The 27165-nt window shown below is 44.1% G+C and overlaps 1 protein-coding gene across 3 annotated transcripts in view; it reads left to right on the top strand.

Moving 5' to 3' along the window:
* The window catches only part of LOC135916113 (serine/arginine repetitive matrix protein 2-like), a 68874-nt gene that overhangs the window by 1883 nt on the left and 39826 nt on the right, over positions 1-27165 (top strand). For 2 of the 3 annotated variants that reach the window (XM_065449351.2, XM_070538788.1), the window contains exons 2-6: positions 6108-11473; positions 15686-15751; positions 18517-18655; positions 21780-21990; positions 23744-23898. In XM_065449351.2, the coding sequence (XP_065305423.1) occupies positions 6108-11473; positions 15686-15751; positions 18517-18655; positions 21780-21990; positions 23744-23898 (5937 nt within the window). The remainder of the gene's footprint in view (positions 1-6107; positions 11474-15685; positions 15752-18516; positions 18656-21779; positions 21991-23743; positions 23899-27165) is intronic. The other variant, XM_065449352.2, reaches the window with a different exon arrangement.

Here is a 27165-nt window from a genome sequence, read left to right as displayed (position 1 = left end):
ACATCCTCTTGCTGCTAACGTAACTGAGTCAAACAGCCGAATATATGCAAACGAGATAAAATGGAACATTTACCACCAGCATATTGCCTTTTTGTAGTTGCAGCAAATACTTTTGAAGCGTAACCTAAGATGCGACCAATATGCTCAACTGAAATATTACTTATGCAAGGTACAGGAAATGCCCAAGTCTGGTCCCCTTTCCTATTTTTCTGTTTTATTCCTCTCTCATTTTTCTTTCGCTCTTTGTCCCCTTATTTTTACAATGTGCTGTTAGTGCAAAATAGGTGCCACTGGAGCAACTGTAGCATCCAACATCACTGCTGCTGTACCATTTCATAGTGCACTGATTACATGCGTTTTTGTTGGTAGGTAGGTACTTGTAGTAGGATGCTGCAAGAATGGGCATTCCTACAAACAGCAACAAATTGATAGAGCATGAACGCCTTGAGATGAGAGTGCACGACTGTTGAACTCTGTTGCCACAACCATGGTAGCCCGGAGGCTATGGCATTGCGCTGTCGCGTACAGTCTCGGGCTTTGATCTGGGGGCTCTGGCAGGTGTGCCTCATACTCAGATTGTGGTTTTGGCATGTGAAACAGCTGAATTTAGTTTGTAGCTCTGTTGACATTCCAGCTGTGTGTAAATTTTTTCTTCTGGGCGTACACTTGCCCTTTGAAGTACAGATCTGCAGTGGATAAATCTCATGGTGGTCACAAAGCTTTCCTACACTTTCTTCTGGTTTCACAATATCAGTAGTTTTTGCTACTTTACTACAATACCTGGATCCTTGGCAGATTTTAAGGGACATTCAAGAGAAATACTAAACAAGTTAAGTGAAAACTTTTATTTCTATTCATTTGGAATAAAAAAAAAAAAAGACTGTTGATTACTGCTGGAGAACATAAACTTCAAACTTCTCTTTCTTGAATTACGTGCTGAAATATTGTTACCGATACATCTGTGTGACATCACAGATTTCAAATTATTTTCTCGTGTTTGAGATACATTTGTGCAGGCAAATTTCTATGCACTTGCTAGGTTGAGTCTTGTATTAGAATGCAATGTAGTCCTTTGTTTACCAATACACAATTAACTAGGCCTGCATAGGCACCGTCAAAAATCTGGTCATGTTGAGATAGTCTGGAAAGCTCAGGGTGGTGTTGCTACCTGTATTTTGTTCTTGCATCCTTTAAGACTTACTGAGCCTCATTGCATGCTAAGAATTGTTGATTTGCTGTTGCAGGAAGTTAGTTTACAAGTGCAGTTTACGTTACCATTCCTCCTTGCATCCTTTGAAATCGTATGTCAAAGTTAGCTCTATCGCTAACTTTGCTGGCCATCTTTTTTTCTTCTTTTAATGCACACGCTGTGAAATTGTTTGATAGGTGTATATCTTTGTTATCTCATGTTTGTGTACAATGGCAAGCAAATGAAAATATCATGCGATCAGTTGTTTAGCCCTAGATGGTGTACACTCTGCTTAGGGCTACAACTACTGGTGAACATTGTTGCAGCAGCGTAGTCTTGAAGTCAAGGGGGCATCGGTCAATAAATAGATATCGCACTCACAGTATGTGCACACACTTTCTGGCAGCACTGTGATGCTTGGTAGTCATTGCTGCCTCACCGCTATGTTTAGATATCTTTGAGAGGAACTGACAAATTTTGCAGCAGTGAAAGTTAGTTTCATTGGGTGTCGCTTTTTATGTTACATCAACATGCTCAATGTGCAGTATTTTTGGCGGTCAGTTTCTTCTTGTCGTCTTGTATAGATGTGCAAAGAAAACAAAAATGCAGAGTGGTATGTTGACCAAGCAAATTTAGCTGTAGTTACCAACCAGCTGCTAAGAAACTGCCAATAATAAATGCCTTTGTTGCAGTTATGTTTTGCAAATGACAGTGAAGTTGGTCAGTTCCACTGTCTGCAGAAGTTAGTTCTTCTTTCCTTATACAATGGGTCTGCCGACCGTGCAAATCCTGCAACATGCGTGCTAGACTTTGCTTGCATTGCACGTAAACAGGGAAGGGGGGGTGGAGGCGGAGGAGTTCTTGGTTCAGTGTTTATATACGTAATTCTGTTATGTGAATTTCGGCTTCAGGGAGCCTTTGATTGTGTAGAACTCTTATGTGCAACTTAATTACATTAGGCAGCGAAGCCTCATAAGCACCCTCCTCCCCCGGATATGCCCCTGCTGTGGTGGCAATTAGGGCTTGTCGGCAATTAATTACAAGCAGCAGACGTAGCTTATTGCAGAAGAGGACAAGAAGAAGTGGCAGGACACACGCCACCAATGCACAACAGTCTGTTTCGAAACTTGTGTCCATTTTAATTGGAACATGCAGCGACCACTTTGCCTGGTATAAAAATGGTCACAAGCTTCAAAATAAACTATTGTGAATTAGTGCTAAGTGTGTCCTGCCAGTTCTTTTGTCCTCATCCACAGCGCACTGTCTACTGCCTGTAAAGGCATCTGTTTGGATACTTCGTTGCTTGGTAGAGCCTGTGACTTACAAAGGCAGTCCTGCAGTTTTTACAATGAAGCTGTTAATGCAACTAAAAGCACTCAAGAACATTATATGCAAGTTTTTGCACTATTATGAAAAAAAAAAATCCAAGTCACTCACGAAATTCATATTTTGAAGAAACGTAGGGAATGTTAGTGGCAATATGCAGGCAAGATTTGTGATGTGCGTGGCGATTGGGGGTTAAGTGAAGATTGCTAAACGCTCATTTTCGGTCCACTTAAAGGCATTATATGAAATACTTGCAAAGTTTCCATGCTTCCCTGGTAGCATCAGAAATGGCACAGATTTCCCGTGTAGAGGTAATGGGGGCACTCTATGAGTGACATGCACCAAAAGTTTGAAGTGTGTAGGTTAGTTATGTGCTCTGAAAACAATTACTAATTGGTTGATTAATGGGTTCTACTGGTGAAAGAAAATAAATACTGATTAAAAATGGTTTTAACGATGCAAGAAACCAATTACCGAATACTTGTCTGAACCCAATTTTTGTGCTTTATACGAGGCATGTAGTTGTTTTTCCGGCCTTCTTGGTGAACTATGTGAGCCAGGTTGTCTATATTTAGTTGACGTAGGAAGTATGTTATGAGGGTTCAAACTAAATGTTTAATGTGTGCAGGTTAATTACAGCCTTTGAAGAAAATTACTTAAGCATTCTAGTGTCATACCACTGTTACCCGTAATGTTTCCTAACGTCTTAAAACAACTGTGCAAGACAGCGACTTCTAATTCAATGAATATAGGGTAAACATTGAGTGTAATATGTGGCAAAACTTTCACGTCCTAATTATAAGTGCTAAAAATACTTGATCGACCCTCGTTTTACCCTATCTTCATGCGTTATACAAGCTTCAGAGTTGGTTCCTCAGGTGTCGATCCTAGGTTAACTAAACCAAGCACCTAGTTTATATTTATGGCAAATAAGGGGATTATTAGGGGTAATGTGTATACAAAGTTCAGTGTTTGGCTTAATTGTGGGCTTTGCAATAAATTACGAACGTAAGTGCTCTGGAGCATTATAAGACAATTTTGTGAGTGGTGTAATATTTAGGCCACTGCCCTGGCCTAACTGCAAAAGCCACCAAAGTAAAATTTAGTAAACTTGGCGGGAAAAGCTATGAAACATTTGTGGGGATACTTAAATGCATGTGGATCTAATACAGCTTATGTAAAAAACTCCTTTCTTTCATGTTATTTCATTTTATGCTGTTTCCCAGTGTCCTGGTGGAACCATGCATTACACAAAGCTTATATTTGGATAAAATGAAGTGCACATTATGGGTTATGTGTAGACGACGCATGAAAGAAGGTATGACTAAATGTTACGAGTGATGTAATAAATATTGCACTTCAAAATAACTAGAAATGACACCAAGGTCAAACTTGGCTAAAAAAAGGTGAGCGAACATAGTAAATCTGTGTGAGGCTATGCACATGTGAGTAAAATACAGTTTTTGAAAAGCAATTCTAAATGAAGTGTTTGAACATGTCACACTGCCGTTGTCAGCCCGAGAAAACCTTGCGTTATATAAACTTTATATTTTGCATAAATTGGATTCATCTTAAGTTCAGTGAGTTGTGCAATTTTAATGTTTCTTCCTTAATTAAGGAGCACAACGTGATTATTCAACCTTGACATTTTCGGCATTTCCATACATTAGATGAGATTTGCCCAGTGACCGAAGCGAGACACCTTGTTTATGTTTGATGATAGTAAGGGCATGTAATGGGTGATCTGTAGGGAGTGTTCCATGTGATTGGGCTAATGGCCTTCTTTGGAGGAAGTTACGCATGCGAGCGCTTTGAAGCGATGCGAGTGTCTTATAGACCTGCAAATGCCACCAAGATCAAACTTAGATAAAATATGGAGAAGGCTAGGGCAAATAAAATGCAGCCTCTTCAAAAAAAATCCTTTACCAAGTGCTCGAAAGCTTCTTATTGCCAATTTTTGCAATGTTTCCCAGTGTCCTGAGGGAACTCTAAATTGTATTAAAAAAATAAATAAATAAGGGGCATGACATGAGTTACATATAGGCACAATTCAGACTGTTTGGGTTAATTACAGCCTGTATAATAAATTGCATGTTGAAGGCCCTCCAGAGGACATACAATTGAGTTTCCTGAGGGATGCCAAATTTCACACACAGTTTTGAACAAACCAGTCATATACAGGAAACAATTTCAAGTAAGAAGCATACAACTGAAGTGGTTCTTACAACTGCTCAATTGAAACAGGTTCGCTGGAAATTGGATCGTGATTCTGCGAGGTAGTAGAATGCTGCTGCAATGTTTTTTAATGATACGTCTTTTTGTCGTAACTGGTCTTGCATTTCTTCCACGTCATGCGTAAAGAGCAGCTTATGCCCTCCTGCTAAGTGACGTAGAAGCAGAGGTGTTGTAGCCATTTATGATTGTTACTTATTTAGCACGCAATATGTATCACGTCAAGAAAGCCCTGTTTCGCAGCTCATTGCGATAGGGACTCGCTGTCTGTCGCACTCTACAGTGCTGTGCTTTTGAAATAGCACGAGCTGCACATCCATTGTAAGGCATAGAAGGGTGTGTTACTTGCTACCATTTTTGACAGTTGCTTGAGCTGTCCTTGTCTACGCTTTCTGTAGTGCGATTACTTAGTAGAGTCAAAACGAGACAGCAACATTCTTATTTTTTTTTTGTTAAGAGAGCATGCTGTGGGGATGCCATAAAGAGAAATTTAAGTGAAGCTAGTTGATTGTACTACTAGATCTTCAAATGGGCCAACGTCACCATCAGCGACACTTAGTGAGCCAGAAAAGAAGTGAGAATGAAAGATGGGGGGGAATGTAATGTTGAAACCCCTGCATTGTCGGATCACAATGTTGCCGATTTTAGCAGCATTCACTCAACACTAGGCAACTGTCTCCTAATAAAATAAGTGAATAAAATAAATAAAAGAAAATAAGTGACTACACTGCAGTCGTAAGTAAGCAATGATTCAAACTGGAAACTTGCGAAAGGTTTCAGGTATGTGAAAATGCAGGCAAATGCAAGCAGCAGAGCATGTCTTGTGGTACTGTTTGCAATGTAAAATTTATTGCATTTAAATCTGTGGCACAATATGCCATTGTATATTGTAAAATTTGGTTCCTGCAAATTGTTCTAGATTTCAAAATGGGATCGAAACATTAACATACTTAATTTACAGTATTTCATCCTATGTGATGAATAGCTTATGGAAGATAGTGACACTATCTTCTTAATGGCAAGGTTATGGATCTTCCCCCTCTCACCCTATCTAGAGCTAGCACCACATATTGTGGACAGTGAACATTGTGGGACAAAGCATGCTTGCTGCTCAGACACTTGTTTATAAGCGAACTGGTGAGATCTGCTGTGCTCTTAAAAGCAGTGTTAATTCTTAGAGCTATGGCACTGCCTCATTAGTATGGCACTATCTCCTCTTGTAAGCTACAATTATGCATTCAGTGCTAATGACTTGTTTTTACAACGTGATAGTAGCTAGAACAAAATGTTGCCTGTGCTGAAAAGAGTGTTGCGACATGGGCAGTCTTTCACAACAAACTATCTTTTATATTGTGTACAGGAGGAGGATGAACCTGCTCGCTCCAGTGCAGATGAATGCTGGGTGGAGGTGACGGTAGGCAACGGCAAGGAGAACTCGGCCAAGGATAAGTCAGATAGTACTGACAAAGAACCAAAGAAGAAACTCAAGAGTAAGAGCAAGCGTAAAGACACTAGCGCTTCTTCAAATACGGATGCTGTAGCTGGTCAAGATATGCCAAAGGGAGATAAGGATGGTGCATGCAAAGATGACGACCACAGCAGCAAAGGTGGCAGTGATCAGAAGGAGCCAACAAGTAAGGATAACGTTAAGCAGCAGGCTGAACGCTCTGGTCGCTCATCCAGAAAGTCAAGCTCATCTACATCTCCGGCCAAGAGCAACCGCGCTTCAAGTAGCTCGGACTCTGACGATGACCACAAAAATGCGTCCGCAGCAGAGCCTGCTAGCCATACTTCAGAAGCAGAGTCATCTAAAAAACCAACGAAAAAGAAAGGGCGAAGCTACAGGACAAAGCGCTGTCGGTCGTCTGGCTCATCTGAATCGTCCGAGGATGACCAAGACAAGCAGAGCAGAAGTCGAAGCCGAAGCCCATCGCACGGGGCGAGCCCTCGCCATTCCAGGCAGAACAGGGCACGTAGTTCCAGCAGAAGCCGGCATGACACCCAAAGCAAGGATTTGAGACGAGAAAGGAGCAAGAGCAGAGATGATAGAAAATATGACCGATCACGAGATCATTCTCGTAGTCCGAAAAGGTCGAGTCCCAGTAGAAGCCAGCGTCGCGGCCGAAGTCGCAGCCAGCAGAGCCGTAGCCCCGCAAGATTGAGGACTGGCCGCAGTCGCAGCCCAAGGCGGTCTGGAGGTCATCACAGTCGTAGCCCAAGACGTAATGAAAGTCTTCGCTGCCGTAGCCCGAGACGGTCTGAAGGTCTTCGCAACCGCAGCCCGAGGCGTACTGAAGGTCATCGCAGCCGTAGCCCGAGGCGTTCCGAAGGTCGTCGCAGCCGCAGCCCAAGGCGTTCTGAAAATCGTCGCAGCCCTAGCCCAAGCCATAGTCGAAGGGGGTCGGGAAGCAAGCACAGCCGAGGTAGAACACCACCGAGGCGTAGTCAAAGCCGAAAAAGGTCAGAAAGTAGGCAGCGAGGTCGCCGTAGTCAAAGCCCTAGCTCTAAGCAATCTCGACGAAGTACTAGTCGAGATAAAAAGCATGTCAGAAAAAGTCGAAGCCCTAAAGGAGAGAGGAAAAGTCGTAGTCGCAGCCGTAAGCGTTCAGTGAGCAAAGAAAGGCGCACTTCACGACATTCGAAAAGTGGCGAAAGGAATTCTTCAGATGATGGCAAGTCTGATGACAGAGATAAAAGCAGGGAGGAGAAGACTTCCAGTGTAAGGGCTCCAGCATCTGATAAGAGCAGTGCAAGTTCTGTGGATGCAGACAGTAAACAAAAACAGACAAAGTCTGGAGAAGAGAAAGCTAAAAGGGACAAAGTGAGTGACAAAGAAAGTTCCACTGATGCTGGCAAAAACCAGGTAGTTCTTTACGGACCGTTTGAGGAAGAAGCTAGTTTTGATGAGGAACCAAGTCCTGAGAGAGCTGAACCAACTTCAAAAGTTTTGCAGCCCGAGACATGCTCAGGTGTTGCTGGCAAGACTTCGAAACACCAGCCAGCTACCAGTAGCCTTGATGCAGTGCCGCTTCCAGCAGAGCCTGTGGCCCAGTCAGAAGACACTCTGCTAGAGGACATGGACATTTCAGACTCGCCATCCTCCGGTGGAGTGCTAGAAGTAGAGGACAGCCTCAATCAGAACCTTCCTTCTGGAGAAAATCAGTGCTTGCCCTCCAACACTTCTCCGCATCAAACTGAAACCAGGACCTCACAGCAATGTGTGCAACCACAGAAGGTTGCCACACCTGAAGAGACGTCAAAGAAGGCAACTCCTGTTAGAGCTGCAATTCCTTGGAATTATAATGAAGCACAGCCGCCACCACAGCCATGGGTGAAGCCTGAAGTAACTAAGCCCGTAGGGCAAGTCAGGCCTTTTGTTAGAGAGGTCAGTTCAAATGAGTCAGCAGTGCAAAAGGGTCTCTCGCAGGTTAAGCAGGATGGAGTTGGTGCTGTCATGGCTACAGTGCAGCCATCCACTGATCCTCCATTGAGTGCTCCCAGCAAGGCCACAAACAAAGCTGAAGAGCTGTCTGTTTTGGCAAGCCCTGCTGCAAAGGTGGCTGAGCAACCTGCTTTTCCTGATCTTTCAGCAAAGCTACTGCCACAAATGTCTCTCACGACTGTGCCGCCACCTGTAAATGTGCACGGTGGGGCATTGTATTCGGCTACTGTGATGCCAGTACATGTCACGTCACCCTGTGTGGGTATGCCAGGGCACGGTCAAGCTGGCCCTGGTGCTATTCCGCCAGTCACACAAGAAAAGCCCCCACATGTAATGGAGCCGCAGCAAAGTCCACCCCGGGGGTCGGACTCAGTGGACTCAAGTGGTGCTGCTTCCAAGGTTGTTGGCTTAACTGGAAGTCAATCAGTCCCTTCATCTCCCACCAAGGAGTCCAAAAATGCAGATACAGCTCCAGATGTAGGCGCTGCAGAGAACACCAAGGACACCAATGAGTCTGGGAGCTCATCCAGAAGCTCTTCTCCAGCAGAGCGGCGAAGTCGAAGCAGTAGCAAGGAAAGATTGAACTCTCGCATGTCTAGAAGCTGTAGTGGGGACCGAGAAACCGTAAAGCGATCACGAAGTAGTGAATCTCAAAGCCCAAGCAATGACAGCAAGCGGCTGCGCAAGGATGACCGTACGGACTTGGAGAAAAAGAAGACAAAGAGTGAGAGTCATGATAGACGTGGCAGTGCAAGCCCAGACCGCAGTGCACGTGACAGTCGTGCTAGGAAGAAGAGCGTGAGCCCAGACAGAAAGCAGAGCAAGAGTCATGACCGTAAGAGGAGCAAGAGCCGTGACAAGAGGCGGAGTAAAAGCCGTGACAGAAGAAGCAAGAGTCGGGACAAATGTAGAAGCCATAGTCGTGATAGAAAGGGAAGCCCAAGCCGCAAGCGGAGGAGAAGCAAGAGTCGCGAAAGAAGACCAAGCAAAAATCGAGAACGAAAGAGAAGCAAGAGTCGGGACAGGAAAAGGAGCAAAAGTCGAGATAGAAAGAGAAGCAGGAGCCGGGAACGACAAAGGAGCAAAAGCCGTGAACGAAAAAGGAGCAAGAGTCGAGACCGGAGAAGAAGCAAAAGCCGTGATAGGAGGAGGAGCCGAAGCCGAGACCGGAAGAGAAGCAAGAGCCGTGAACGGCGTAGTAGTGCAGTGCGCAGTGGAGTGCGGTCGTCTCGAAGGAGAAGTGGCAGCAGGTCTCGCAGGAGCCACAGCCGCGACCAATCCAAGAGACATAGCCGAAGCAGAGAGAGGATGCGCCCTCAGCGAAGCCAGAGCAGGGGCAGAGACTCAAGCAGGAGGAGATCTAGGGACAAAGAAATGCCTAGGGGATGCCTGATCCTGAAGGGATACAAGAACGAGCTTAGCAGTGAGTCCGAGAGCAGCCCTGAAAGAAAAAGCACAATGAAGCCATCTTCGCCAATCAAAAAAAGACAGCGCAGGGAAAGTGATGCTGAAAGCGTGGACTCTGAGGAGGATAAGCCTGAAGACAACAGGGTGGCATCACCGATGATGTCTGACACTAGTAAGCCTGACACAGATGGCAAGGGTGATTATTGCGCAGATAGTGGCAAAGAGAAAGAACTTCAAAAGCTTGCATCCTCTGAAACATTAGGGAGCAAGGATAAACTCAAGGATGCCCCATATGGGCCGCTTCCCCCAAGTGAAGCCAGCACTTCCCCAGCAGTCATGGAAGTGCAGCACTCTGATGATGAAATGGATGATGAGCAGCATGTGCAGGCTGGCTCTGATGGTTGCTCACCAATGAAAACGAAACCAGATGGTAAGGCACTTGGCGCTCCTGTTGTGAGCAGCAGTAGCTCTAAAGAGAGCATTTGCTCAGTTAAGGACACCTTGGTGGTGAGTAGCGAAAGTCAGTCTGCCAGTCTCGGAGCTTCCCAGGGCAGCAAAACGCGCAGAAGTCCAGAACCGAAGCAAGACCGACAAGAAAAAAGTACAAATAAAGAAGACAAGGCACACAATGAGAAGTTAATCATCCCAAGCGGTGAAAGCGCAGTGTCGAGCTCAACTGGCAGCCCTGGAGATCCAGAAGGGCAACCCAAAAGCAGGCCACTTTCTGGAACCTTGCACACAGATAAGTTGAATGAAGAGAATTCATCCTCTGAGCAATGTCCAGTGGCCTGCACAGATGACAGCGGTATAAAGAAGCCAAGCACGATGACAGTCGACAAAGCTAGAGAAGGCAGCTGCAATGATGACACCAGGAGTACTTCAGACAGTGGACGCAAGAGCCGCAGCAGGAGTCCGTCAAGCACATCCTCCATTGAAAAAGCTAGGACAAGGAAGCAGTCTTCATCGTCAAGCAGGAGTCGAAGTCATGAGAGACACACTTCTAAAGATCCGAGCAAAAGCAGAAGCACCTCTCCAGACAGCCCCGGTGTGGAGATGCGAGATGAAAGCCCAGAGAAAAAAAGCCAAGGCCAAGTCAAGAAAAGAAGCCGGAGCAGAGAAAAGAAGAGAAGCAAAAGTCGAGAGAAGAAACCAAGTCCCAGTCGTAGCAGGGAAAAAAAGAGGAGTCATAGTCGCGAAAAAAAGAGAAGCGTGAGCCGAGAGAAGAAAAGGAGCAAAAGTCGCGAGAGGAGAACGAGCCCTAGTCGAGATAGAAGTCGCCGCAGCAGGGAGAAGAAAAGAAGCCGAAGCCGAGAGAAAAAACGAAGTCCCAGCCGAGAAAAGAAGAGGAGTCACAGTCGTGATAAACGAAGGAGTCGTAGCAGAGATAAAAGGAGAAGCCGCAGCCGCGACAAGAAGAGGAGCCGTAGTCGGGAGAAGAAGAGAAGCCGCAGTCGAGAGAAGAAGCGAAGCATAAGCAGAGATAGGCGTAGGAGCCGTAGCCGAGACAGGAGGAGGAGCCGCAGTAGAGACAAGAAGATTAGCCCCATCCGGGACAGGAAGCGCGGCCGCAGCCGAGAGAGGAGGAGGAGTCGCGACAAGAAGAGTCCGAGTCGGAGCCGAGACAGGCGGAGGAGCCGGAGCCGAGAAAGGAGGCGTAGCAGGAGCCGTGCACGACGAAGCTGGAGTCGGGCCATGGAACTGCAACGCAGGCGGAGTGCTGAACGATTGCGTAAGAAGAGCAGGAGCCCTCGGAAAAGAAGCCTGAGCAAGAGGAGGTCACCACCGCCACGTAAGAAGAGTCGCAGCCGCAGCCGAAGCCGGCGGCGTTCTAGAACACACAGTCCAGAGAGAAAGAGGAAGAGCCGCAGCCGTGAAAGGTACGTCCTGCGGATTTACTGCTGCTTTTTCTGGCGCTGGTGCAAGGTTTGCCCCTTGTTATCTTGCTTGTTTCATATGCACTTGCACTCGTAACCAGCAGGTGTTCAGATGCACTAAGGAAGTGCGTCCCTATGCTGGGAAAAGAACTTCGTAAGGCTTGTCATTTCGGATGGAGAAATTAGTAGTTATTTCGTGCTGCGGTGCGTCATGGTTTTTCTGCACACAGTAGCTTTTTCTTTAAATTGCACTGTGCACTAGGGAGTGGTTTCATGGTGTTGGTGGCTGGATCAACTTGACTGGGTGGGTTGCTCGTTCATTGTAGTATTAGTTCCCAGTTCCGCTGCACACCAGGATTAATCAATGTGCTGCTGTTAAATGTAGCTGTGATCTTCAAGCCTTTGCCAGAGTGTTTATTGCCACTTTAGTTGCAGGGATGGAAGACCTTTTCTTAAGGCATCGGACAGGGTGTAACTTGAAAGCTAAGGTGCAAGGAATGGCGGGAAGGAAAATGATAGGTGAAATGTGAGTAGATAATATGTTTTGGTTTTGGGTAAGAGAAGAAGGTGAGCTTGGCAGATCATGCAATGCACGGAACTGATCAATGGTTGTCAGCAAAGCAATTGGATGTTGCAGATCATTGCTGTGCACACACACAGCATGCAGAGAAGTGAAACCATGGCTATGTGTAATTGCAATTCTAACCCTAGTAAATCACATCTTTGCCTTTGTAGTGAAAAATACAGCAACACAGTTGAAAGCATTATGATGAAAAATTTTTCTTTTGACGAAGTGTGTTGTCTGCACGCATGCAAGAGCTTGTATTTATTCAGTAACTTTCACTTCTGTTTTTTAGCATTGCCAGGTTGCAAGATGTGCAACGAAATGCCCTCTTTGAATGCTATTTGCAGGGGGAAAAAATGGGAGAGGTTGAAAAAGATATCACATGTAGATGTGTGTGAGCCACTGAAAAGAATTGAAAACGCTTTAGAGTCTTCATAAAGGTTACTGTTGTGACCGATGTAGTCCTGTAGTGACGAAGCTTGAGTGTAGGTTTGGTTACCACTGCAGTTTTGATTAATATTGGCATTCTTTAGCAAGGTTAGCTGATTCTTGTCAAGTGATTTACTTTTCAAGGCACATGCAGCATTGAATGTCTCGCACATTTAGTTAACCAACCGGACAAATGGCAGGAATAGCTATGGCTTTCCTCAGCAAGGTACATGTATGTGTGGAGCCTTGTGAGCTATGATTCCTCCATGTGTCCAATGCACATACGTCTTTATGCCAGATGATCTTTGAATTAAATCATTCAATAATTTAATCATCTAACTGCCAAGCTAGGTGCTGCTTGAGATTTAGACGAAAACAACTTTCTAAGTTAATTTATTGTGTCGAATTACTATGCACAAGGTCATGATTCAAAAATATATTGTTACACGGAGATCATATTTACATAAACTCTTGGAAACTTGTTAAGAAAAGGAGGCACTTCAACGTACACATAGGCATTAAACTCACTGGCTACCAAATACCACACGTGCCGCTTGGTCCTCCATTTCGATTATTTTTTCTGTGTATGCACGCTATGTGAGCGGCAGCGCTAGTTCTGTAATGCTCTGTAGTAATAAACCGCGAACAAATGGTTTTATTTAGAATATGAAGCAGCACTTCTCAGTTTGGTATTCTTAACTAACTGCCAGTCACAGATTCATGTTTGTGTGGAAAAGCTTGAAATACTCAGGTATTTAAGACCTTGACTGAAACCAAATTTGGATCGCTTAAAAAGCCTAGTGATAGCGTAGATGTGGGGAGCCTTGTTGCAAAATTCAGCGTTCGAAATATAAGCAGAAGCGTCACGAAAAACTAACAAAAATAGAAGTTTTTGTTACTGAAACTGGAAAAAGAAATGCAAAAGGCACCGTCATTACTGCTCGCCAGAAGTGACGCAAGACCTAGAGCGCAGAGCTCCTAATCATGACCTCTGGGATGAGGCAGTACCCGTAGCTGTCCGTGGCATCCTGAAATATTTCGGAGGCAGCTTGCTGAAACTTGCGCATAATGACAACCGCCAGGTGCACGCGTCGTTTGCTCGGGTGCTGTTTAAATGCTACTAACAAGAAAGTTATGCAATTACCAGCACTGTGGCTTTGCCAAGATTGCTTGAGTGGTATATACTACTAATTTATAAAAAATTAAGCCAATGGGAAATTTCATTGCAGTTGGCCTAGCAGCACTGCACTTTCCATACACTCGCCTGTTATCACTTTTTTTTTCTCCTTCTTGCCATACGCACTTTGCACTGCTACGAAGGATTTTGTTTTCCAGAGTTCATTGGAATGTGACGTAGGAAATCCACCCACTGTGCTCTTCAAGGAGAATAGGTGTCGTGATGTGTGTTATGTTTGCATAAGCTAGCTAAATATAATACAAATCAAACCACGCTAAAGTGGAAAAGTAGTGCCATCTATTGACATCGTTTCTAAACTTGGACAGCATATATTGGCTGTTGTGCCATCTACGAATAGCTTTTTAAATGAACAATACTTCCCACTTGGCTAATCGCTGGCTTTGGTAATGTTGCGCTCGTCCTTATGCCCGCCGATTTGCCTGCTTTGGTAGCCAATGGTTTAAATACTATTGTAGACACTCATGATAGTAAGAGGAAGGTGAACCACAAAATAATATCTGTGAAATGTTAGAAGCCTTTTCCAGTTGACTTAATAAATGTTCATGCATGTTAGTGTGAGCTGGAGCATGTGAGGAACAGACAGGTCCCATCTCCTGCCCTCTATCTTTTTTTATCTGTTTCAGTCTGCACTCTCTGTCATATATGAATATGCATGATCACCTGAATTTAACTGTGTGCACTGAAATGACCTGACAACTGTGGCTAGTTTCGAATGAAGAAAATGGACGGTGGTTTGAACAATCAGGGCTAGCATTTTGCAAAGCAATATTGGTGCAAGCAGGTAAGATGAAACCAGCTTAAGGTAGCAAGGAGGTCATGACCATAATTTTTTTGTGGCTATGGCTCTGCCTGCTTAATAAGACAATTGTGGCTAGTGATTATGTCTCACTGAAGGTGCGTTAGGTGCCAGTTATTCGTCCACATCTTCAGCCTCTTCTCCGCCATGTCGGTGGTGAGCTCCACTCGTCACTTTGGAGGAGCTACATGAATGTTTGAAGTAATGCTTGTGTCATGTTTAGATTTTGCAAATCCAGATGAGCAGAGGGAAAGAAAACGTGGGGCTGTGTGCTTGTGCACGATGGAAGTTATCACTCATAACCGTCAGAAATAACTCAACGTGTTGTGGCAACTCTGATTGAAATCCATGCGTTGATGACGAAGCAAGATTGTTGTGCCGCTGGAGGAAGTTTACCAGAAACAACCAGGGAAATATCTCGCTCCAAGTTGACCAATGGATTGCTAGAAATCCTCCACCGTGGAGAAAAATGAAAGAAAAAGAAGTGCACAAGAAAATTACCTCAGGCTAACCTTTGGAATCCTCCACCATGAGACATTGTGCTGTTTTAGCAAAGCATTGCCTATATTTTTCTCCGCTCACATTTTGCACGCTGAAGCCCTACAGACTGCTGCGTTTGTGATGCTTTTGATAAACACTCCTCCCAAAGAAGCGAGTGATGCGCAGTCAGCTTGGCATCGAAATGACAAAAAACAATGGCTGGATGTATTGTCATGCTGTGCTCAATCGGCTCTGCAGCAAAGTGTCTTCAGCATTCAGCCTTCCGCAGCTTAAGGAGCGTTTTGTGCGTGTGCTCTAGTGTTTACTACGAAGGGTTCTGTGGAAATTGCTGGGATACATTTGTCTGAGCGGAGTGGGCCGTAAACACTTGGCTAAAGCTCTCCATTGGTCGCCGATTTCAATATGGTTCACTGTACATAGGTAATTCTAAATGAAGGCTTGCTTTTGTCAAAACATTTATCAAGCAGCTCATTTCTCCAGCGATGGTCTTGTTGCTGATGCCACTTGAATAATTGAGCACTTCTAGCACAAATGTGATGTAAGCTGCTTCTCCTCTTCTTGTGCACAGAGTGTACGCTCTACTGATGTATGTTAATTTTGTACAATTTCTCATGATTTTTATTTGGGGGCAGTTCACTAATGGGACCTAATTTGAAAAAGAAAAAAAAAAGGAAAACAAGCTTGGATTTACGTGTTGTGTTTTTATACTGGATGACTTGCCAACAGAATGCTACCGCAAGGCCACAGCAACCAGCAGGGAGTACTCCTCAGCCACAGGAACAGAGAGAGCAGGTTGGCGAGTTTTTTCACACATGGCATATTGGGTATTTGTTGATTTTTGAGTGGCAAGACGTTGTTTAAGGTTCAATTAAATACCGTTTATTTGGGACTTCTTTTTTTGAGAATGAGTATAACAAGCTATGTGCTCCTGAGGTGCAGTCAAAGAATGCAGGTGGAACATGTTGTCCGACGAGACCTTCACATCGGGTATTGTGGGGAGTTGGTTGTTGTCTGCTTACTGTTGCCATGCCAAGCATAGTTGTCGTCTGCTTGTTGTCACCATCAGAGGTAACGGCGGGCAGGTGGCAATGTTATGCATCAAACGCAAGATTCATAGTTCTAAGAATTCACAAGAATGAAGCGTAATGTTACTGGTGTAGAGAGGGCACGACGTTATTCAGTCACTTATCACTCATACTGGCAAGCAAATGAACCAACACAGCATACCGTGAATAAAAGCTGTTGAAAGTGGCAGATAGCTCAGTAAGTTTCTAGCAAAAATTCGCAACCTGGCTAATGGAGGAAGGAATAATTCACTTTAAAATTGATGAATGTTAGACATAGCAGGTGAAGTGTGACAGATAATGTAGAGATGTTACCTTGAAAATGAATGGTTGTGTTGTTGGCCAATGAAGTGCTACAGGTAACTTAATGACAAACATTACTGCTTGCTTTAGTGGCATTTCATCACCATGTGTAAGCAAGCATCACATATTACTACGCTTTGGTTGTCTATAGATTGAATGCTTTGAATTCTTTATGTTACTGGCCTGTGAACTTATCACCAAAAATGCCCCAGTGGTGCTGTGCTGACTGAATTCTGTAACGAGTGGTAGTAGGCGAATCGTTGCACTGACTTTCATATACTGTGCATGTCTTGATCAACAGTACACTGTTATTAAAAATTATGGCAAGCACGAGCAAAAGGAACAGTGTTATGCAGTGTTAGCTTTAGCAGAATTGTAGACTGGGCTATCTGGTATCCTTTCATTTTTTTGTGGGTGTAATGTGAAGAGGGAACAAGGATGGTGAAAGACAAACACTGCTAGGAGGGCCTTATCCCCATATTCACATATTTTTTTTATATGGATATTTATTCGGCGGATTTCCAGTGTACCTGAAATGAGCTACTGCCATTCTTTCTCTACTGTGACAAACAATTTCCGTAGTCTACCTGCCGTGGTAGCGTAGTGGCTTTGTTGTTGAGCTGCTAAGGGCGCGGGATTAAACCCTGGCCACAGTGGCTGCATTTTTGTGGGGGCTAAATGCAAAAATGCTCATGACCGTGCAACGGGAGTGCATGTTAAAGATCCCCAGGTGGTCAAAATTAATCCTGAGTCCCCCACTATGGCGTGTCTCATGATCGTATCACGGTTTTGGCACGTAAAACCCAAGAATTAATTCTTTCTTCTTAAGATTTTCTAAGTCTGATTTGTTTGACACAGGGGAGGGCTTACTTGTTGCAGCTAGTCTGTTCATTAAATCGGTGTGTATTTAGATTAAGCAGATAGGCTTTGTTACTTTCACAATTTCCTGATCACACAACAATGTACAAATAGTCGGCGACGCTTAGGAGAACCACTTTGTTAGTGTTTAGTATGATATGGCTTCAAAGTTATTATTGGGGGAGGGTGGGGCGAGGGCAGTAGGACGCCTTGATGCATATGTCTATTAATGCAAGCTTATTCTGCAAACTGTCTCAGATTAAAGTTCTTGGAGTGATTCAATATAGTGGTATAGGCGTTCCCACTGTTTAGAGTGGTGAATGCTATCTTTAGTGTCTTGAGGGTTTATTCCCGAGTCCAGTGGCAGCACGTATGTTTCGTTAGCAGCAATAGATTGATAGCATGACAGGATAGCTGGAACTTGAAGGAAACAGATAAGCATTCTGTTAATATTTTTTTACTCTAGTCATAAGGCTACTCCCTCAGTGTAACCAAATTCTACTAGTGTAAGGTGCAGTTGCCCATATTCTGGAACTGCCTCGGGTGCAAGTAGTTTTGATTTAATCTCCTCATTGCACCTAACCTTGAACACTCCACAGCTATTGGCGCTCAGCTCCAGTTCCTTAAATTTTGCCATCCGAAGGGAACTTTGACCTGTCTTATCTGTGAGAAAAAGTTCTTTCTTCTTTAATGTGCATTGAAATGTTGCCAAATGTGTATTCTGTGCTTTTTGGGGCCATGCAATACTTTTGACTGTGATGACCAGTTGCCAGACAGTGTTGTCAGTAAATATTTGAAAGTGGTAGGGGGGGGAGGGGGATATATTAGTACTCTGCTTACTTCAGGAAGCCTATTTTTCACTCAGGAGACCACTCCCTTGTCATTTGTTGAGGTTGCTGCCATTCCTTGCAACTCCGGCAACTCTCACGCCAGTTGGTATGGGCTGAATCACCAAACTAAGCAGCAGCATGCTTGGTCACTCCTTGGGAGAAATTCTGCTTAGGAAAGGCCATGTGCTGATTGCTCCTCTTCGACAGCAGAGTGGTTCAGTTGGTTGCATAGAATGACTCACTGACACTGTTTTGCGGCACTGGGTTGCCCCGCTCCCTTTCAGGTTCCTGCTGCACGCAGACGTCTGGTATTTTGACTTGAGTGTTCATTACTGCCGTGATCTACCATTTGAGCAGGCTTGCTTATCATGCTCAAAACCTGTTTCACTGCTTCTTTAATGACTCTTGCGCATGTTTTTAATTTTAAACATGCCAACCCTGGTTAGCGGTTACCCTAGACTGCAAAGACCTGCATTTGCTTATTGCATTGTCTTCTTTCTAGGGAGCCCTCAGTGGTCAAGGTGGACAAGGCCCAGCTGCTGGAGGCTGCTCGCAAGAACATGCAGGCCATGTTACAGCGTGGTGTGGTCGCCAAGGGTCTCCCCGTGGCTGCAGCGGCAGCTGTGAACGCGACTGTCAAAGTGAGCTGGCCCACTTGTACTTTTGCTTGTCCCTATTGGTTTGGGCTTATTTGTGAACAGTAAATATGGACTAAGGACAACTTGAGGGAGCATTGGTTCAGCACAACTAGGTAATGGATGCAGTGACATTCAGATCGTATGGTAGGTGAAGAAAGGAAAAATGACAGACCAAAGCTGTGTTGGTGCAGAGAGCTTTGGATCGTTCAATTAGTAGTTTGTGCTTAAACATTTCTTTCTTCTTACGTTTGGGCTGCTAATTTGAGTCGATGCTTTCAGGTTCGTTTTAGGTACTGATACACAGTGTGCCTGTCGTTGTCACAATGCAACGTGTGTTGATCAAGACGTGGTGGTGGATTAAGGGTAAATGCTGTGCGTAAAGTTAGTAATAGTTGTATTGAAGTTGTACTGGTAGGATGAAGCCACTTGCAAGAATTTTGAAACATATTTAGGAGCTGATGGGTAATCTGACCGTGCTGAACCTTGTTGCCAGTTGAAGGACGGGTTAGATTTTGAATTGGCATAGGTTGGGTGAAGTTTGCAACACAGGCCGACAGGATGTTGCAGCAGTTTCTTGCCATTACTGCAAAAATTGTTCTACAAGCATGCATAGAAACTCTCCTGCGGATTGGCATCCTCTGTACACACAGGTCATTTGGATCCATCAATCTGGTGCAAGGTACGTCATGGCCAGGCTAACGATTGTAACCCTGTGGGGTTGCAAATCAGTGGCTGCTTTCATTTGCAGCCTGCACAATACCCATTTGTGGCATTCTTGAGCAGAAAACAATTAGTGCTGTTATTGATACGAGGCTTTGTTTTCGTCAAAATGGCTTCGTGTGTAAGAGGCAGCTGTTGTGGCACCTGACGTCGCAGTCGTTCTCATTAGATTCACACATTGACGAAGAGGGAGAGAGAAACGAGCGCTGTCTTGATGCAGGACTTCACAGGAGACTCCCATTTTGCCGGAGGCGTGCAGAACATCCAGGTCCTTTGATGGGTGCAGGGATCCTATTTCAGACACCTTCGAGTTGGTGGCTACTGTATGCTTTTAAAGAATCCTTTCTGGAAGATGATGCATTGACAGCACCTTAGACCTGCCTGCCAAGAATGAAGCTTCGCAGTAAACGTGGTTTGTGGACCCTCCAGTGTTGTATTTTGTGGGATTGGGGGAGGGATGTACACTATGTGTTGTCTGCGCGCCTTTTTCTGCACTATGCTTGCAGGGTCTGGATGCGGAGTGAAAGAAACTTAGCATTTGTCTGCTACTGGTGGCCTCTGGGGTAACAGTAGAAAAGGTATCTACAATGTGCTCAAATGCTTTTCACTGCTGCCTGGTGGTCGGAAATGTAGCCCTTGAAACTTTGGCTTTTGTCAGTGGTGCTTGATGACTCTCCGACACAAACAGTATTTTTTTTATGAGCCTTTGTCCTTCTTTTTCTTTTTTTCTTTTTTGCTGAGGTATGTATTCAACTTGAACATTTATGAAGGCATGATTTCATATGACTGCTTTGTTCCAGGAAACAGAAAATATTGGAGATAAAAGTATGGCCGAATGAGACATACAGTAGAGATGAATATAAAATGGAGAACTTGATTTGCATTGCAGACATTGAACTGTCTTTATTTTCGTGTTGAGATCAAGAAAGCACAAAGCAGCACTTGGAAAGTACTGGCCAGCAATCTCCGAAGTCACATATTCAAATTTTTCAACAGTACAAGTTGCTTGCGCATCAAGTGTTACCTTTTATACTGCCATGTGTGCACAAGTGAATGAGTTTTTGCCTGTTGCATAGCCCATCAATAAGTTGTGAGGTGTAATGTTTTGTTATGCTTAGTGAGAGCTGTGTTTTAAATTATATTGCGTACTTGAGGTCCATGCTTGTAGATTGCGATCTTTAGTATTAAGGGTACACTCACAGTGTACCTCTTTGTTGCAGAATGTTGTGAGTGTGAGATAAAAATAGGTGCAGGGCAACCATGGAGCTTAGTTGTACACTTACAACAGTATGCTGAGATCAGTTACCAAAAAATGATACATACTGCATTATAGCTGTTGCTATACTGTGATGCTGTAAATTAGCTGAAACTCCACTGTTACAGCCTTGGCAAAGAGTTTTCCATAACTTTATTAGTGCTGATTTTATAATTTTACTAGTTGCCAATGTGAAGTATTTTTCAATTATCAGAACCTAATAAGTTCTTAAGAGCTGCTCTTCCTAGCTTGAACATGATTGCAAATCTACAGCCATTTCTGCACAGCTTACATGTCAATTTCATAGTTTCTTTCTTATGACAAGAAATTTAAGGAAAATTAGCATTTGGGGCCGTGTTTTAATTGTAGAAGTTCTAGCACTTGTTTCCCTTGTATACTTTTTTTAACATTCAGAAGGTTTCTTAATTTGTCTGTCCACTAACTGGCACACAATGCTGCCATTGTAAACAATTATGCGGTATATATGAAAAAGAAGTGTGGCCAGTGATGGCCAACCAAGAAGAGAAATGTGTATGCCAGCATTCAGTTGCTTGTTCTCAGTGCCTCGCCAACACACCAGTAGACCATTGGATGCAGCTTTCTACACAATTGACAGAGATTTGCAGATAATGTCTGGTAGCCTAATGCAGCAGATAAAACACTATTTTACATTTTTTTCCAAAGAGAGCCTAGCCCAGCAGACATGTGCTTGCAACTTTTGCTGTAAACGCAAAATTTTGGTTAGAAACACAGCACTCAATTGTTTGAGTCAGATATGTTGAAGCCTGCATGCTCATGCTTCCTTTTGAATTTTGGCTGCATATTCCAAAAGGTCATCAGTGGAGTGCAGATTTCTGTGATGGCTGTCTAACAGTTCTGTTCTCTAGCAGAATCCCAATAGGATTGCATGTATGGTTACTTCAGGTGCATCAGGAAGTGTCTTGAGCCTGCAGTAAGTAAGGTGTGCAAGGGGATGCAGATTCCTGCGGTGGTTGTGAAATGTTCCTTGCACATCTTCCAGAAGTCTGCTAAATCTCAGTATGACTTTATTGTGACGGTTGAGGGAAGGTCAACGGAACCTTGGTCGGATTGTATTGATGATCGGTAGGAACTTGATGGAGTATCGTAAAAGAGCATTTGTGTTGCGCGCAGGTGGTGGCGGCGGCAGTGGCAGCTGCTGCAGCTGATCCGAAGTCATCGCTGGCTGCCAGGTTGGATGTGGGTGCGTCTGCGACTTCGACGCCCCCGAGTGAGGCTCCAGTCTTGCCCTTGGCATTGTCAGGAGATGGCACGGGCCCCTCTGTGACCCTTGGCATAACCGAGGAGCCGCCAAAGGTCAAAAGGTCCTTGGCTGCACTCACTGGTGAGTGACTACACCACCACCCTTCCCAGCACTTGTGGAGCGCACGTACATGGAGCAGAGGTAATGGACAAAACACGTAGTATGAGAATTGTAGGCACATCAAGGTAGACCATACAGTAATGTTTGGTCAAGTTGATGTAAGTGCTCCCGAGAATGTTATTCATTAGTTTCTGGCATGTTCTTTGTTTGGTTATCTTTGGACTGGCTCAATTTCTTGGGAAAGGGCTTGCATAACTTACATGGTGGGCTTCACAACTCTCAAAAGACTGTCAACAAAGGGTGCGCCGTCTGCTTGCAATGCTGTTTCAGTGGCATTGAATTCCTCAGGTGACGAAGCTCATGCTACCCTGTTATGTAGGCTTCTTAGACAGCTGCTTGTTCTATAGATACAGTAAACCCTCGTTAACTCGAACTCTGATATCTCGAAATATAGGTCAAGTTGAAGTTTTTCTCTTGCTCGGCGTCAACTCCATGTAGTTTTTCACCTCTTATCTCAAAATGCTTTTGCACTGCACTCCGGATATCTTGAATTCTTGACTGTGAAAATGTTGGGAAGAGGTTGCTGCCCAAAAATTTTTGTCTTCCGATATTGCCAACAAGTGAAACGACCATGAGTTTTTTGGCGAATTCCGCTTGATTCTCCGCCGCTCTTGTCATCTTCCGTTCACGGTCAGTCGCAACTTCATTGGTAATAGACGGCTTTAGTCATTTTGCTCTGCTCACATTTCACATGTTGAGCCATTGCACGGAAGGGTGTAGATTTCGCATTTCATAAATGCCCTTTGCTGAGACACGAGCGATGCTCTATGACCTCGGCTGCAAAAAAATAGAGAAGCGAAGCAGACGTGCTTTCACACTCAGCTCAGTCAGCTTTGTAAGCGGAATGAGGGAAGTGATCTTACTGCTGCAGGCATAGTTGTGTACTGGTGCGCCAGCGTTCCCACAAAGCGGTTCTTTGGAAATTGATGGCATATGACGGTCTGAGTAGAGCGCACCGTCTATGCAGAGTGCAGGGGCTCATATTGAAGCGATAGTTTTAAGGGCCCTGTTGCGCAGTGAACACGAAGAGGCGTTGAGCATGCACTAACATGCTAACTTCGGCTGGTTGGCACATGTCTGAAGAATGAGTTGACTGTGAGCGAAACATGTCTACCAATCACAAATCGGCATGCAACCGATGCTTCCTACCAACCATAGTGCGGCGCACCGTGTTTCTACCATCTGCGGCAGCGGCTGAGGGGGGAAAGAAACAAGAACCAGAAAGCTCACCTTTGTGCATAGCATTCGCCGCAAGCGTTTTCTGGTAAAGATTATGGTTGCATTTGCTGCAGTTGCCGGGAAGTGGAAAAGCAGTGAGGGACTGTTTACTACTATCACATTCTACTCCTAAGGCAAAGCTTAAGCGTCTCCCAATTTTTCTTCGTGATTTCGCTTATCTCGAAAATTTGTCCCTGCTTTTACAACTTTGAGGTAATGAGCATTTGCTGTAAGCCTTTATGATTAGCAAGCAGTTCGATTTCGTTGTCCTGTGGGTAGGCGGTGCTAGTGTCTGGTCATAGCTACCGGCATGCTGAGTGTGTTGTCTTGTTGACAAATCTAATGTCAAACTGGACTGGCGCTAAGAATATTTTGTCTCCAACTGTTTGTGCTTCTGGGGACTATTGTGAATTGCAGCTTGTGTAAGTAGTACAACTAGGTGGTCATAACTGACATTCTTTTCTTCCTCCACCTTTCTTTTGATCTCTTCTTGCAGAAATCTGCAAGGCCATCTCCGACGAAGAGAAGCGCGAGTACGCTGGTGAAGTGGAACCCAAGACGGCTGAAGAAGTGGCTGAAGAGTTCCAACAAACACACCACCACCCTTTCAAACTGAAGGAACCTCCACCCCCGATTAGGTTTAACATTCCTGTAAGTACCTACTACGCCGACGAAAACAATTCCGTTCGGGCGATCACCTATCACTGACGGGACATAAAAAAAGGAAAAACCAAAACAGAAACACCGATCACGCACTAGACAGGACGATGAGCAAGGGACTTGTTTTTGTTGTGACATTTTGTCAGTCAGTCTGGAGACACTCCTCACATTGTTTTTTCCTTTGTTGCACCTTCACACTTTTCACTGCTGTTGCTCCTCTGTGACTGTGAAGCCCCTGGGCCCTGGACATGTGAAAAAAGAAAAAAAAATCACTTGAGACAGTTTGTTTTTCGGAACCCATTAAAAAATTTGTGTCATTGACTCAACAGCTCACCTCACTGTGTTGTGTTCTTGGATGTGTGATCCCGATAGAACCCATTCTTATTAGTTGGTGACAACATAAGGGTGAAGTGGCAAATACCTTGTTCTGTAACTAAACGAAAACTTGTCCACCCATTGCTGTGGCATTGTAGCGGAGGCGAACTTCATTTAGTGTAGGCATTTCTTGTTGGGAACAGTGTTATTGGGTGCAGATGTGCTGAGAGTGGTGCAGTTCTGTGAGCGGAGCTTGTGCTGGATTCTTAGGTTGTCGCCTGGTTTAGTGTGTGATCGACTTATACAGGTGTTGCGCGGTGCACGTTTGAGCCCAATCAGGATTGAATTTCTTGGTCGCGGTCGGCTCTTTCATGCAAGCCATGGCAGGGAGCCATTGGCGGCCAAGAATTTCGATTCATATTGGGCTCTGTTGCGATCCAAAGTGGCCGTGTGACAGCGATGTTAGACATTGTTGACTTCATTGTCAATATTGTGAGACTGCAAGGAAACCAACATCACTGCATTGTGATGTTATGGTGCAGTTACTTTCATAACACATAGTTAGGTGCATTGCATTGTGCAATGCACATAGTTATGACAACAGGGAAAAATGAAACTCTTAAAGGCTGCTAAGCTTGTGTGTGTTTGTACACGACTTCATGCTTTGTAATTCTGGGACTGACATTGTTTAAGAGTAGTTGTCATCTCTGTCGCTTCATTTGAAAAGTACAGGCATGAAATGCATATTGGTCCTGTCATCACTTGACTATTACAAAAGAATTCAAACCGGACCCGCATACAAAATCTTTCCGTGCAATAAGTGCCTCGTCAGCGTGCGCTGTTGTTGGTCTCATTAATACAGCCTTGCCCTCGTTAAGAGCATGTTTATTTCACATGAGTTGCAAAGTCTTGGTAGCCCACTGACAGATCTCATAAATCACCGGAAAGTAAACACTGCTTTACCGAAGTTACCTCAGCCAAAGAAAGAGAGCAGCATTTTTAAGGGGTACGAGGCACTTCAAAAAATTTTTTTATTGTTTAAAACAATTTTCATGAAATTTGCACACTTAATGTATTTTTACCAGCTGATTTCGGAAATGCATTTTTGTCCTATGATAAATATTTCTTATGATATCTAAAAGAGGATGTTCTTTGTTTAAGGCCTTATTAGCTACAACTTGCACGACCACATACAGCGCACAGAATCGATTATGAATGTTCACAGTGCGTCGTAAGCTATAAATTGTTGCTTTAGGCCATATTGAAGCAAAATTATAGGTTGTCAAATTTAATCACAAAAAAATCCCCACCTTCACAATAAAAATATATATCAAGTTGGGCATTTGCTATGACTCAGTTTGACAAAACATAACTTTGCTCAGAAATGGCCTGCAACAACAATTTATAGCTTACAACACATTGTGAACATTTAGAATAGATTCAGTATGCTGTACATTGCTGTGGAACTTGCCGTTAATTAGCTCATTAGGCCAAACAAAGAACATCCTTTTTTGGGTATCATAAAAAGTATTCATCATAGGAAAAAAAATAGTTGCATTTCTTAAATCAGCTGGTAAACATACATAAGCTGTGCAAATTTCATTAAAATTGCTTAAGAAAATAAAAAAAGTAAGTTAGAGTGCCTCGTTACCCCCTTACAGAGAAGACTTAAAGAACAGCAGGCCGAAATGCTCGTTTGTGTGAGGTTAATTAATCTTCACAATTCAAAGATGTGCATACTTCATTGCAGTAAATTGAAGTAAAAGTCCACATTTCTGCATGCATAGCTCACGCCAAAACTTGAAGAAATTTTAAGGCATAACAGGGGTACAGGTTATAGTGTACATTCTGCCTGCACATGCAGCTCACAGCAGTGTGCCCTGCAATGCTGTGAAGCAGTGCGTGAATGAAAAATTTGCGCTTGCTGGCCAACAAAGGTACATATGGAAGCTGAATTTACGTATAAATGCCCCTCGCGTTCCTGTGAAGCCACAGCACGCCTTAGCAGTGAGCAGCAGCCGCAAAAATACAAAATGGGATTTCTTCTGGATCATGGCTTTGTGCCGACAGCTGTACTGGGTCGCTTTCACAACATAATTGTAATTGTTTGCATAGCTTATATGCACGCCTCCTCTCCCTCCCCCCTTTCTTTTTTTGCATTTGAGAGTGCGGGTTATGTGCGTAAACATTAAAATAGGGCAGGCAGCCTTACCACGAGGTTGCCTTGGTTGAAATTGACAATTTGAATGAAAGGGCTACGTTCGAAGGTGCTTGCAACTTGTCACTTTGCAAGTCCATGTGATACATTCAGTTGTGATCACAGCATGACTAGAAATACAGCTGGTGTACTGTCCAGTGGAGCTATATATGCCCAGTGGAGCTATAGTTTACCTGTGCGTCACACGCAGTTCTTGCTTGTAACAGAAGACACATTGCACAGTTACGTGCGTGACCTGATGTATGACCCGATGTTCCACCAACTGCATCAAAAAGATTCTGACAATTGGAGCAGCCCTCGTTCGGGTACCTGACATGTCACATTGTGCCACATGTTTCCTGCTTGTGGTAATGGTAGAAAACACTCCGTCAAATGTATCCACTTTACCTTATGTACCTTATGTCAATGCATGTCACTGTTGTGCTTTTGTAGTATGCGGACAGTGGGAAAGTTGAAAGGCAAAAGTTTTTGATGCTATAGTATCGAGAGGTATAATAATGCCCTGGAACGTGGCACCAGTATAGCAAACCTCTAATTTGGCAATATGATTAATGGCCATTGGAAAGATGCACGGTGCTGTGTCTTGACTAAAGGTACTTAATGTATTGAAAACATCCAAGCTGCCCCTCCACTGCATTCTGTCATGCTTACAGCTACTCATGCAGGCGACATCTTTTGACTGATTTACCTCGACACTTAGTTGAATGACTAAATTGCAAATTGAA

This window comes from Dermacentor albipictus, chromosome 5, assembly GCF_038994185.2.
Source record: "Dermacentor albipictus isolate Rhodes 1998 colony chromosome 5, USDA_Dalb.pri_finalv2, whole genome shotgun sequence".
In the NCBI taxonomy this organism is placed as follows: domain Eukaryota; kingdom Metazoa; phylum Arthropoda; class Arachnida; order Ixodida; family Ixodidae; genus Dermacentor; species Dermacentor albipictus.
The sequence above is the reverse complement of the archived record's forward strand: the minus strand, read 5'-3'. Positions and strand labels throughout refer to the sequence as shown.